Source organism: Xenopus laevis, chromosome 9_10S, assembly GCF_017654675.1.
Source record: "Xenopus laevis strain J_2021 chromosome 9_10S, Xenopus_laevis_v10.1, whole genome shotgun sequence".
Classification (NCBI taxonomy): domain Eukaryota; kingdom Metazoa; phylum Chordata; class Amphibia; order Anura; family Pipidae; genus Xenopus; species Xenopus laevis.
Genome location: NC_054388.1, coordinates 10401519 through 10414633, shown reverse-complemented (window position 1 = coordinate 10414633; position 13115 = coordinate 10401519). Strand labels below are relative to the sequence as shown.

The following is a 13115-nucleotide window of genomic DNA, read 5'->3' as shown; positions in this document are numbered from 1 at the left end:
AAAACATCACTTCTTCTAAACAGGAAGACAGTGGTCACATCTACATCTTTCCATTTCATTATAATAAATATTTGAAATTGGATTCTTAATACAGTAAAATATATTAACGTTTGCAGAGGTTTTAAGACCTTTTAAGTTCTTTTATACCCAATTAAAGGGATCCTTTGAGGCCTTCAAATTAACTACCCCCTCTCCCCCTTTTTTTGGGTTCCAGTGTGGGAATATGGCTCGAGAAGGGTTAAGGGTTCTCGTTGTAGCCAAAAAGTCATTGACCGAGGAGCAATATCAAGATTTTGAGGTGAGTTTTCCACCAAATATTATTTATTTTAAGGACAGGACGGAAGGAGGCTTTTACTCGCAGGTCTTACGAGGAATATATAGGTGTTTATTGATCAAAAAATAGCTAATATTTCGGCTAGCACTCTAGTCTTTATCAAAGAACTTTTTTTTATCAAAGACGTGCGAGCCTCCTTCTGTCCTGCAGCCCTTTTGGGCTTCATGCACCCAGGCATCGTACACCTTTATACGTGCTGTGCCGGCATCCAGTTATCAATATTTATTTTAAGGTATAAATAGCACTGTTGGTTAAAGAGCTAATATTCATAATATTTCTGTATTTTACTGTATATTCTGAAAGGAGCCCATAGGCAAATCGCACTTACAAATTCAAGTCCCTTGAGCCATGTATTGCCTTTTTTAGGGATTTTTTTTAAAGAAAAGGATAAAAATAAGGATCCTCTAGTTTGGGGGCATCCTAAAAATGCCAGTCAGTTCTAGTTTGGGCAGTATAATCACTTGGAGATAAACTAAGACCACAGGCATCCAAGAGTGGTGGCGGAAGATGTTTAGATTATTGAGTTCTGAACCTTTTGTTAGAATAGTATTAATAAAAGTTGGAGAATGGCCAGTTAATATCTTTGTCCCATCTTGCTTTTCCCAGGCTAGGTATGTTCAGGCAAAGCTGAGTGTCCATGACCGTTCCCTCAAAGTTGCAACAGTGATAGAGAGCTTGGAGATGGAGATGGAGCTACTGTGTCTAACCGGAGTGGAAGACCAATTGCAAGCGGACGTACGGCCTACCCTTGAGATACTAAGGAATGCCGGCATGAAGGTATGATAAACCTCTATCCTCTCCTACTCTTCAGCTGTAATTGTCAACGTGTGATGCCACAGCTGTTTCTGAGTTAGAACATTGACATAACTAAGCCAGCCATTAGCCACAGGCTGAGGTGATGACCCTGTACTCCTTGTATTGACCCTTGTATTGCTAAGACAAATCCAAGTTACAGGAAAGTTGTGTCACATGCTAGAGTCCTGCAGTGGGTCGGATACCCGCGGGTTACCTGCAAAAACCTGCGGTACCCTGCAGGTTGCGTTTAGAAGTTCCAGGTGCGGGTATACCCGCGGTTCTGCGGGTTTGGGGGTTGCGGGTCAGGCCGCGGGTCTTCTCAATATCGATATTCACTCCTTTTTTCCTGGTCACGTCTACTTCCGATGACGTCACTTCCGGTTTACAATGACAGCCCTTCCTGTTTTACTCCTATTTTTCTGATCACGTCTACTTCCGATGATGTCACTTCCGGTTTCCAATGACAGCGCTTCCTGATACTTGATGGTCCGGGTTGCGGATAAGGTACTTGCGGGTAGGGTCGGGTAGTGGGTCCAAGCGGGTAAGAATGCGTGTTGTAGGTCCGGGTTGCGGATTGCAGGTTGCGGGTATGGGTCAGGTTCGGGTCCCAAAAAATGGACCCGCGCAGGACTTTATCACATGCCAAAAGGATTGAGTTGATGTGTAAACATGTATACTTTAGTTTGTGATGTGACCTAGCCTTAACACAAAATAAGCCTTTTCTTATTTGTATTCACTCTCCCCCCTCATACCTGCTCCTTCTGAATTTTTGGAACGCCCTTTCTTGCCTGCTCCTTACTTAATTTGTAAGTGTTCTTCTCCTCCACCCCACTTCTTCACGGATCTTCATGCCCAGTCCCCCTCATTCCTACTACTTACCTGATTGCCCATTTCCCCTTCCTCTTCTCCTCCACTGATCTTGATGTCCCACCTGCTCCTACCTTGATCTACATGGACTTTTTGTCTACTCTCTGCTCCTTCACTGATCTTTGTAGCCTCCCTTCCTGCTCCATATCAAATCGCTGTCTCTTCACCTCCATTTCTTCCTGCCCTCTTCCACTTCTTCTCAATCTTTCTTTCATATCCATGTCCCCACCCCATTTTTCCAGATCCTCCCCTGAGCTCCATGCCTACTTCTCCTTCCCCATGCTTCGTCACTGATCTCCATGTTGTCTTCCTCCTCTTCCATCCCTGGTCTATATGCCCATTTCACATACCCACTGTTCTGCTGATCTCCATGCCGTTTTTTTCTTGCTCCTTCTCCATTTTCTGTGCTTTCTTCTTCTATATCCTACTTCTTCACTGATCTCCATGTCCTCTTCCCCTTGTTCCTGGTCCTTCCTTGATGTAAATTCCCTCCTCATCTCCTCTACATTTACCTTTCAAAATGACAAATAGATTTTTGGCAGGCAGTACCAAGATTTGCCACCTATCAGAGTACAGATTATTGCTATCGGCTAACCTAATCGCCAACTCTAAATATTTTAAAATGTTGCAGGACTGCAAATCCCTGCACCAGCTCAACTTCAACAGTTCAGTGTTGCTTTGCGGCAAAGCTTTCTCCATACAGACCCATTGTCAATGACCGTATTTCTTAGAACTGTGTTGCCATGTTTATTTGTTTCACCAAGGTGGTTGTGTTTTGTCTCTAATCAGGTCTGGATGTTAACGGGAGACAAACTAGAGACTGCTACTTGTACAGCAAAAAATGCACATCTGGTGACAAGGAACCAGGATATTCATGTTTTCCGAACTGTGAGTAATTGCATATAATATATCCTATAGCAAAGCTCACTTGGCCATATGAAATCCATACTGCACAAACTATCCAAGCAGTTTGGACAAGGCAATCAAGACTGCAGCTCTTACCAATTTATATAAGTACAAATGTGTACGGCTGCTAAAAATACCAAAATTCCACAATACAAGATAAAATATATTACTGGGTTGTGTATTAATAATGTTTTCTAGTGCCAAATTTTTTGTTCTTTTTAACAGGTAACAAACCGAGGAGAAGCCCACCTGGAACTAAATGCATTTCGGAGAAAGCACGACTGTGCATTAGTTATATCCGGTGACTCCTTAGAGGTATTTAAAAGGCCGGGGATATTAATGAAATATAAAAAGATACACAAGTTCAACAACAGAGCTCTGCAGGGGTGGGGCTAGCACTTCAGTCTCCATGATGTCACTGCTGATCTTTTAAATGGCTCCACCTGCGAGGACTCGTGAAATCTATAGCTCTTTTACTAATATGTCTCTTGTGCACTCTAGGCCTAGAGACCCTTAACAGTTGTTCAACATATTATGTTTAGCAGTGTTTGGGGGACTCTAAATATATCCTGATTTGAGGCCCAGTAATACTAACTATACCGTTAAAAATATTATACTATATAATACTTTCTACATGTAACATGATCTTTATTACCTGTTACGCTAGGTATGCCTGAAATATTACGAGTACGAGTTTATGGAGCTTGCGTGTCAGTGTCCCGCTGTTGTGTGCTGTCGCTGCGCCCCCACCCAAAAGGCTCAGATTGTCCGGCTGTTACAGGAAAGGACAGGAAAACTCACCTGCGCTGTTGGTAAGAAAGGCAACTGTCAATCATGAATAGGAAAGACCTACTGTATATTATTCTTGGCAGACTGAAAAGAGGTAAACTGGTTTTAGAGAGTGCTCCAAATTAGGCCTCTCCTATAATGTAATGACCCCCAGCAGCACAAGGTGAAAAAGGAAAGTAGTTACTAAAGGTGTATCCTGTCTGGATTGCAGGAGATGGAGGTAATGACGTGAGCATGATCCAAGAGGCCGACTGTGGAGTTGGAGTTGAAGGCAAGGTGAGAATTTTCTATTCTCCGCAAACGACATATTTTTGGATTAGACTATGTATGAAGGAAGCGATGGGAACAGTGATCTCAACAGAATACGTTTACTTTGGGTTTCAGGAAGGGAAGCAGGCATCTCTAGCTGCCGATTTCTCCGTCACGCAGTTTAAGCATTTGGGCAGGCTGCTCATGGTGCACGGACGCAACAGCTACAAGAGATCAGCAGGACTGAGCCAGTTTGTCATTCACAGGAGCCTGTGCATCAGTACAATGCAGGTTTGTCAGTATGGCAGCTCTTTCCCATTCATATAAATACACAATAAACTATACCCTCATATTGTACTGTCTAAGGGAAACAATATGGCACCTCCTTCCCATATGTATAAATACAAATATACAGAGAAGGAATGTTCTGGGCACACAATAAGCTATACCCTCATACTGTACTGTCTAAGGGAAACAATATGGCACCTCCTTCCCATATGTATAAATACAAATATACAGAGAAGGAATGTTCTGGGCACACAATAAGCTATACCCTCATACTGTACTGTCTAAGGGAAACAATATGGCACCTCCTTCCCATATGTATAAATACAAATATACAGAGAAGGAATGTTCTGGGCACACAATAAGCTATACCCTCATACTGTACTGTCTAAGGGAAACAATATGGCACCTCCTTCCCATATGTATAAATACAAATATACAGAGAAGGAATGTTCTGGGCACACAATAAGCTATACCCTCATACTGTACTGTCTAAGGGAAACAATATGGCACCTCCTTCCCATATGTATAAATACAAATATACAGAGAAGGAATGTTCTGGGGACACAACAATCTGTCTCCTCTTAGTGTTATGCGTAATGAAACCCAGTCATTCCATGAGTCACAGTCTAGTGATTTAAGGGCCAAGCTATGTCATTATCGGCCTTTTTTTCTCTTGTGGGGCATTTCAAGATCAAGAAAAAGAATAGAAATGAGTGAATTTTGTGGGGGTAAGCAATTTGCAAATATTCTCAAAAGGCCAAGTTTGTAAACAGAAGGAAACGGCACAATTGAAGTGGTGACAGAAGCTTTGTGCAGTGACTCAGAGAGTTTAATAGAAGGAAATAACTTTCTTCTTCAAACAATGGCAAACAAGCTAAACAAGCCCACCGGCTCGGCACATTTAACACATTAAAGTGTGTTTAAAGTTTACTTTAAAGGTGGCCTTTTCGAAACTAGAATTGGGTATTCCTTATATGTGGGCCTTAAAAATAAACCTTTCTTTGGTATTGTGACTATTTACCAGTAAAGTAAAAACAAATGCTACGTCCTGGCCACAACAGTGGCTGTAACTGGTTTCTAAATTAGGCTGCAGAACTATATTTGCTGCTGTTTGACCCATGTAGGGATTATTCAGTGCCAGTAGAGGGCGATCTAGTTTCATCGGTTCTATCCCTTATGGCGTTATATCTTTTTCCTTCCTAGGGCTAAATAGTAGGATTCATATTGTTAGGATGTTAGGAATCAAAGCATTGTTGATTGACATAAAGTTATGTTAACTAAAAATAAAAAATATTTAAAAATGTAGGTTTTCTTAAAGGAGAAATGAAGCCTGACTAAAGAAGTTGAAGCCTGACTAAAGAAATGTTGTATATTTGTACCAGCCCAAGGCAACCACAGCCCTTTAGCAGGGAAGACCTGAGTCTCCGAAGATGCCCCAGTAGCTCCCCATTTTCTTTTCTGCTGATTCACTGCACATGCTCTGTGCTACTGTCACTTACTGAGCTTAGGGACCCACTCACAATATACAGTACACATAGAATAGAAATGTCACAATATAAGGCTGATTAGTAATTAATACACATAATTACTACATGGCAGCACAGAAACCAGTGCAATTAGCATCAGAATTTAATAATCAGCAAACCTGTAGCATCAGCTTATATTACAGGGGAAGCTCATTTTCTGCTGGATAATTAGTGACGAGCCCTAAGCTTAGCTTCTCAACAGCCAATCAGAGCCCACTGAGCATGTGAGTGTCACAGACACTTTCCAAGTTGGTGACCCCCTGTGACAAGTTTGAAGTCCTGGATCATTGCTGCTATTGACAAGCTGAAACTTTAGCCTCGTGCAATAAGTTCACTATATAAAATATGGCATTTTTAGCCATATTCATATTTAGGGTTTAGTTCTCCTTTAGTTCTTCTTTAGTTCTCCTTTAAATCCTAATTATTTTAAAAAATGAAAAATTTCCAAATTAAATGCTGTTAAGGTCTCCTGTTTACAATCTAGAATCAGTGAATCACATTTTACTAATCATGGGCAGCTTTCCTTCCATTTGGTTATCTGGATCATATTAGATTTGCTTCCATTAATTTACCTGTGAGGGGCAGGTCCGGACTGAGAATTTAAATAGGCCCTGGCATTTCAGGTACACAGAGGCCCAACCAGCCCACATAGAGGCCCAAACAGCCCCCATCAGCCCACTAAATACTGACTTTCTATGGGACCTTATAGCAGCCCTTCTGGCATTTGCCAGAACCCACAGATTGCCAGTCCGGGCCTGGTCAGGGATATAACTGTCTCAGACCCATTCCCACTGGTAAGCAGGGGGACCCCCTAGGCCAGTGATCCCCAACCAGTGACTCACAAGCAACAGGTCACCAACCTATTGGATGTTGCTCCCAGTGGCCTTAAAGCAGGAGCTTATTTTTGAATTCCAGCCTTAGAAGCAGGTCTTGGTTGTATAAAAACCAGGTGTACTGTCAAATAGAGTCTCCTCCTGCCAGTCGACATAGGTGCTACCAAATAGCCAATCACAGCACTTATTTAGCAACCCAGGAACTTTTTGCATGCTCCAAATTTTTTTTACATTCAAATTTGGCTCATGGCCACCATCCACCATCAATCAATTTTAATAGGAATGGGCAACCATTTTAAGCGGGTGGTAAAGAATTACATTTTTCTGTGCTAGATAGAGAGACAGATTAGATCTACAGATTTAAATGATGGGTCACTTGCAACATGTAGCCAATACTTCTAATGGCCTCTTCTCCATTATACAACTGCTGCTCCATCCGTCATCTTTACACTTACACATTTCATATTTTGTGCAATTGTTCTGCTCAGCTTTTAATGTTTTGTTTGAAATGCCGAATGTGAAGTTTTCCAGCCCATGAATTATGGCATATTATTCAACACAGGATATCCAGAATTACTGGTACTATACAATACTTTACACTTCCATCTTATATTTCCTCTCTGGAGGGTCAACATTAACCCCGGGTCATTGTTCTACTACAACGAGCCCCGTCACCTCATATAAACTCACCGTTGTCCCATATATTGCACAGGCAACCGTCTGCTTCTTTTCCTGCCTAAAAGCTTTTGCTCTGTCAGGATTTTTGGGACTGGAAGAAGAGGATAGACGGTTAATGGATTTAGAAACTTAATTTGGCTGCAAGGGCACGAGTCACTGGTTACACCATAGGAATAGTGTTCACAAAATATGAAATTATCTACAGTAGATTAATATTAAGGATATTATAAGGTACTGTATCTCAGAGATCCACCTATATAACTCAGCCTGCAGCCTTGTGTCTTTATATAGTCACAGCACAACCCCTCAGTGACTTCTAATATCCTTATCATTTACAGTAGGGGGTACATTATCCCTTATAATACATGAGTGATACTCAGAGTTCCCTGTATAACTCAGCCTGCAGCCTTGTGCCTTTATATGGTCACAGAACAACCCCTCAGTGACTTCTAATATCCTTATCATTTACAGTAGGGGGTACATTATCCCTTATAATACACGAGTGATACTCAGAGTTCCCTGTATAACTCAGCCTGCAGCCTTGTGTCTTTATATAGTCACAGAACGACCCCTCAGTGACTTCTAATATCCTTATCATTTACAGTAGGGGGTACATTATCCCTTATAATACATGAGTGATACTCAGAGTTCCCTGTATAACTCAGCCTGCAGCCTTGTGCCTTTATATGGTCACAGAACCCCTCAGTGACTTCTAATATCCTTATCATTTACAGTAGGGGGTACATTATCCCTTATAATACATGAGTGATACTCAGAGTTCCCTGTATAACTCAGCCTTGTGCCTTTATATGGTCACAGAACCCTTCAGTGACTTCTAATCTCCTTATCATTTACAGTAGGGGGTACATTATCTCTTATAATACATGAGTGATACTCAGAGTTCCCTGTATAACTCAGCCTTGTGCCTTTATATGGTCACAGAACCCCTCAGTGACTTCTAATCTCCTTATCACTTACAGTAGGGGGTACATTATCTCTTATAATACATGAGTGATACTCAGAGTTCCCTGTATAACTCAGCCTGCAGCCTTGTGCCTTTATATGGTCACAGAACCCCTCAGTGACTTCTAATATCCTTATCATTTACAGTAGGGGGTACATGATCCCTTATAATTCATGATTGATAATCAAGGAGTCCACACAATTTTAAATGTATTCAGTAGCCAGTTTATTGAATCTGTGAGATTAAATCCAACTGTTCTTGGTTTGTAAATGTCCAGAGGTGCCTCAGTCCGTTGCCTGTGCAGTCCTATGTTAACTGTCCTCCTTCTGTAGATCATTAGTGTAGGGAATAACATTATACTGTGTCACACCAAGAGCCAAACAACTTGTATTAAGGGACTGTGACTGGGACATTTCTACACACATCTCTTATGAAATAACGACTTATATGTTTTTTTTTCTCAGGCCGTCTTCTCATCGGTATTTTACTTTGCCTCCGTCCCGTTGTACCAAGGATTCCTTATTATTGGGTGAGTACTTTCATTCTCTACTGTTTCTCTTGTACGCACTGTGAGTTCCAGTGGGATTGATTCTGCCTCCAGTTCCTCATAGAAGAAAATATAAAATTAACTTGCCACTCCTAACTTGCAGGTGACAATTTTTCTACACCAGTATTATCACTTTTATGTCTTAATTAATTTACACAATAGGAAGGGATGCAGTTAGGCAGGGTGTAGTTTGGGGGGGGGGATAACAATGTTAATTAGGCTTTGGGAAATACCAGTAGTCGTCCTATCTACTAGTCCTGCTTTGGGATGGGTACCCTCAGAATACCTGCAAAGAGGTCGGGTTTCGGACAACAAGTGCCTGATTCCTTGGCCGTTCAGTCAGTCCATGGGTAACCCTGCTAGGTACCCAATAAAGGTGTGGGCTTGATTACTCCCACCCAACCTTGTGGTTCTTTGGGGAAGATTCGGCACTGGAGTGATGTCACTTCCGAGCAAATGTGACGTCCCTTCCGGTTCTGCGTTTCCCTTGGATCAGAACGTTAGTTGGCCTATTGCGGGTCGGGTAGTGGGAATATGCTGGTCAAATTTCGGGTTGTGGGTTCGGGTTGTCGGTATGGGTCGGGTATGTGTTTCAAAAAATGGACCCGTGCAGGACGCTACCATGTACCATAAGCCTATAAGTCAGTGTCTCCTCAGTACTCAGAAATGGGGCAAATGGGGCAGGTGCAGCCTATGGGGTGAATATGGCCAGACATTTGATCTTTATTCTCACAATCAGCCTGGATTCAGGGCCTGTTTGTAAGATCCTTAAGGGCAAAGATTACATTGGCCTTTTTTCCTGCTTAGAAGGCCCTGCGAGAAGTTTGCGGAAAGTGCAAAGGATTCCCATATCCCAATTCTGCTATTTTCATACAGGGAAGGAATAAGGAAGCAGTTAGAAGATTAATTGCTTACTATTTTCAAATGCCTTTATTCCACCCTTCCTCGCCGACCCTTTATACAAGTTAGTTCAGAACAAGGCCACCCAACTTAATACGGTTACAGCACAGTTTTGTAAATCGGTGGCCTCCTGGGGCTCTGTGTGATGTAAAACGGGTGGAGAATTGGTGCGAGGCCAACAACTCCTCCGTCTGAGGCACGATTCCTGCACTGTGGGAACTGAATCAGGAAGAAGTAGTCTATTGACTGAAATTGGGACTATTTTTTATTTTCAATGTGCTATACATGGTAACCGGGATTAGTGTCCTGTGAGTTCAGATCTACCTACCAAGATTCTGTTACAGGCTGGTTTTGCTTCTAATAAGGATTAATTACATCTTAGTTGGGATCAAGTACAAGCTACTGTACTGTTCTGTTCTTACAGAGAAGACGGAAATCATTTTTAAAAAATGTGATTATTTGGGTAAAATGGAGTCTATGGGTGACAGGCTTTCCATAATTCGGATCTTTCTGGATAACGGGTTTCCGGATAACGGATATCAAGCAGAGAGTAGCTACTAAATCTTGTACTTGACTTGCCCAACTTTCTTTTAACTGTGTTGGTTCTTGACAGATTTGGGTTAAAAAAGTAAAGTACATTGCTGTTGACTCAAACAAAAGGGACAATTAAGGCTGATACATTTTGCTTTTTTTTTTTTTTTACAAAAAAAGATGGGGCTGAAATCCAGCATGACTTATCAACAATGTTATGATTTATCACTGAGTCAACATTCTGTGTCTACAGTTTATAGCCATGACTATCCCCATTAGGCAAAGTAAAAACCCAAAACAATTTTTTAAGGTATTCAGTTGCACGGTCAACACAAGTCTATAATCTGACTGCAGCCCTTTATTCCTAATGAGTTCATGGTGCCGGTCAAAATGGATTACACATGATCTGTAAACCATGGTAGGTCATTTCTATAGTAAGTTACAACAAGCTCAGTAGTGAGTATCCCCAGTTTTTGGGGTGAGGACCTAGAGCAGACACTTCTTTGACCATTGGATATTATTCATGTAGATGGTTCTGTTGAGCTCAGTTGACTTTTAGACTTGTAGTATCGTTCTGGTCTTTCATTACCAAAATGGTTTTAAAAAAAAAATCACTACACTGTGTGACATTTATGACTATATTGTTTGCATTCCTGCAGATATTCAACAATCTATACAATGTTCCCAGTTTTTTCTCTGGTCTTGGATAAAGATGTGAAATCAGAAGTCGCGATGTTGTATCCAGAACTCTATAAGGACCTGCTCAAAGTAAGTGCGTTCCTCAAAGTATTCTCAACCCCTGAACTTGTTAAAGGGCTGTAAATAAACAGTGAATATTAAATTATGTTCATTAATATGCATAGTCCTTCAAGGTCCTTCATATTCCTATAGTTGACATTTCTTTCTCCAAACTTTTTTCCAGGGCCGACCTTTGTCATATAAAACGTTTCTCATTTGGGTTTTGATCAGTATCTATCAAGGTAAGCACCCGTTTAGGTCTAAGCGCTATGGCACTTGGATTGGTGATCCAAATGCTAATCAATGGTGCCAGTAGACCAGCAGCACTTTCTTTTCAAGGGAATGTGAAGCCATCATGGTTGAGTAGCACATATTCTAGGTGGCTCCTAGTCCATTACTGCATCAGATGTTTCCCGTCTGTTAGAAACATCTACTGTGATGGACCAAAATAAACCACATGTAGTGGAATATATTATAATACAATTTTGATATGGTACAGGGAAACTTATGGTGCCTTCAGGCATGGGACCATATAAATCGCTTGGAGGGTTTTGTTTGGTTCACAGTTGGGCAGTCCTGCTATAGATACTAAGACACTTCTCCATCTCTACAATAGTGTAGAGATGGAGAAGTGTCTACACTATTGTAGAGATGGAGAAGTGTCTCTACAATAGTGTGTTAAGTATGATGACTGATAAAATAATTTACCATTCTCTGTTTACAATAACGCAACTATGTTCTTCGCAGGAAGTATCATCATGTATGGGGCGTTACTTCTGTTCGAGTCAGAGTTTGTCCACATTGTGGCGATTTCCTTCACGTCTCTAATCCTCACAGAGCTTCTCATGGTGGCCCTGACCATCCAGACGTGGCACTGGTTAATGATGGTAGCCGAGCTCCTCAGTCTGTCCTGCTACGTGGCCTCTTTGGTCTTCTTGCATGAATTCATAGGTAAGTGGGCGTTGTGGCCACCAGAACCAAGATGTCAGCCAGGGACCTGTTTTAGGATGGTGAAAAATTAATTTTAATTGAAATGTAAGTGCATTTAATGTTCCAACACGTTAAAATTTCATGGTTTCTGGTTCAACGGAAATCTTAAGGGGTGTCGATAAGTATATTTAATATGCATTCTGTCGTTCTTCCAGCTAATGATGCATATTTAATATATAGAAGTGCTGCCATGATAGGGATCAAATATTATGGATGGTCTGCTTGCACAGGGAGGCACACATCCTAAATTGAGAATTTATCTGTATGAAAATACATTCTTTAATACAAATACAAAGGATCTAAAAAAAAGGATTTAAATAAATTCAATATACAATAGACCCCCCTTTAAACTTCTTCAATAATTCTTTGTTAAACTATTTTTTAAATATGCCTACACTTCATTGAGGAAATCTCCCGTATTTATTTTTTGTACAAAAACTTCTTTTCATGTTCATTCAACTGTCACCCCTACATCATTCTAGAGCTTTGATACTGTATGAGAGGCTGTCAGGATAGATAGGTTTTCAGCCCTGAGGGGGGGGGGACCCAACACAATACATTCTGTGTATCCTGCTAGGGAAAAGGGGGTGTTCCTTCTCTTCCTGACATCAAAGGCAATGGGAAAAGAACATGCTCCCTACATATACTGACCAGTACTTCTCATAGCTTGTGGCCTTTCCACCTTCCAGATATATTCATTATTGTGCTGCCTACAATGACAAAAACGGGGTAAATTCTATATTAAGACATTTACAAGTTCATTATATTTACGTGTTTACATAGCAGGGTGACTGTTACCCCATTGTTTCTATATATCTGTAACCTTGTTATGAGCTAAGGGGGCCCAGTCTGAAGGCCAGTTAGGGGGAGATTTGGGGTGAGTGCTTATTTGTGCCCTGGGTACCCCTGGAACTATAGCAGGGTGACTGTTACCCCAATGTTTCTATATATCTGTAACCTTGTTATGAGCTAAGGGGGCCCAGACTGAAGGTCAGTTAGGCGGAGATTTGGGGTGAGTGCTTATTTGTGCCCTGGGTACCCCTCAAACTATAGTAGGGTGACTGTTACCCCAATGTTTCTATATATCTGTAACCTTGTTATGAGCTAAAGGGGCCCAGTCTGAAGGCCAGTTAAGTGGAGATTTGAGGTGAGTGCTTATTTGTGCCCTGGGTACCCCTCA

At 41.3% G+C, this 13115-nt stretch overlaps 1 protein-coding gene across 1 annotated transcript in view; it reads left to right on the top strand.

Moving 5' to 3' along the window:
* The window catches only part of LOC108702601 (probable phospholipid-transporting ATPase IIA), a 46484-nt gene that overhangs the window by 31414 nt on the left and 1955 nt on the right, over window positions 1-13115 (top strand). The window contains exons 17-27 of the mRNA XM_018238180.2: window positions 215-298; window positions 941-1111; window positions 2786-2884; window positions 3128-3217; window positions 3570-3714; window positions 3903-3967; window positions 4076-4231; window positions 8694-8758; window positions 10867-10975; window positions 11130-11187; window positions 11693-11896. Of these exons, the coding sequence (XP_018093669.1) occupies window positions 215-298; window positions 941-1111; window positions 2786-2884; window positions 3128-3217; window positions 3570-3714; window positions 3903-3967; window positions 4076-4231; window positions 8694-8758; window positions 10867-10975; window positions 11130-11187; window positions 11693-11896 (1246 nt within the window). The remainder of the gene's footprint in view (window positions 1-214; window positions 299-940; window positions 1112-2785; window positions 2885-3127; window positions 3218-3569; window positions 3715-3902; window positions 3968-4075; window positions 4232-8693; window positions 8759-10866; window positions 10976-11129; window positions 11188-11692; window positions 11897-13115) is intronic.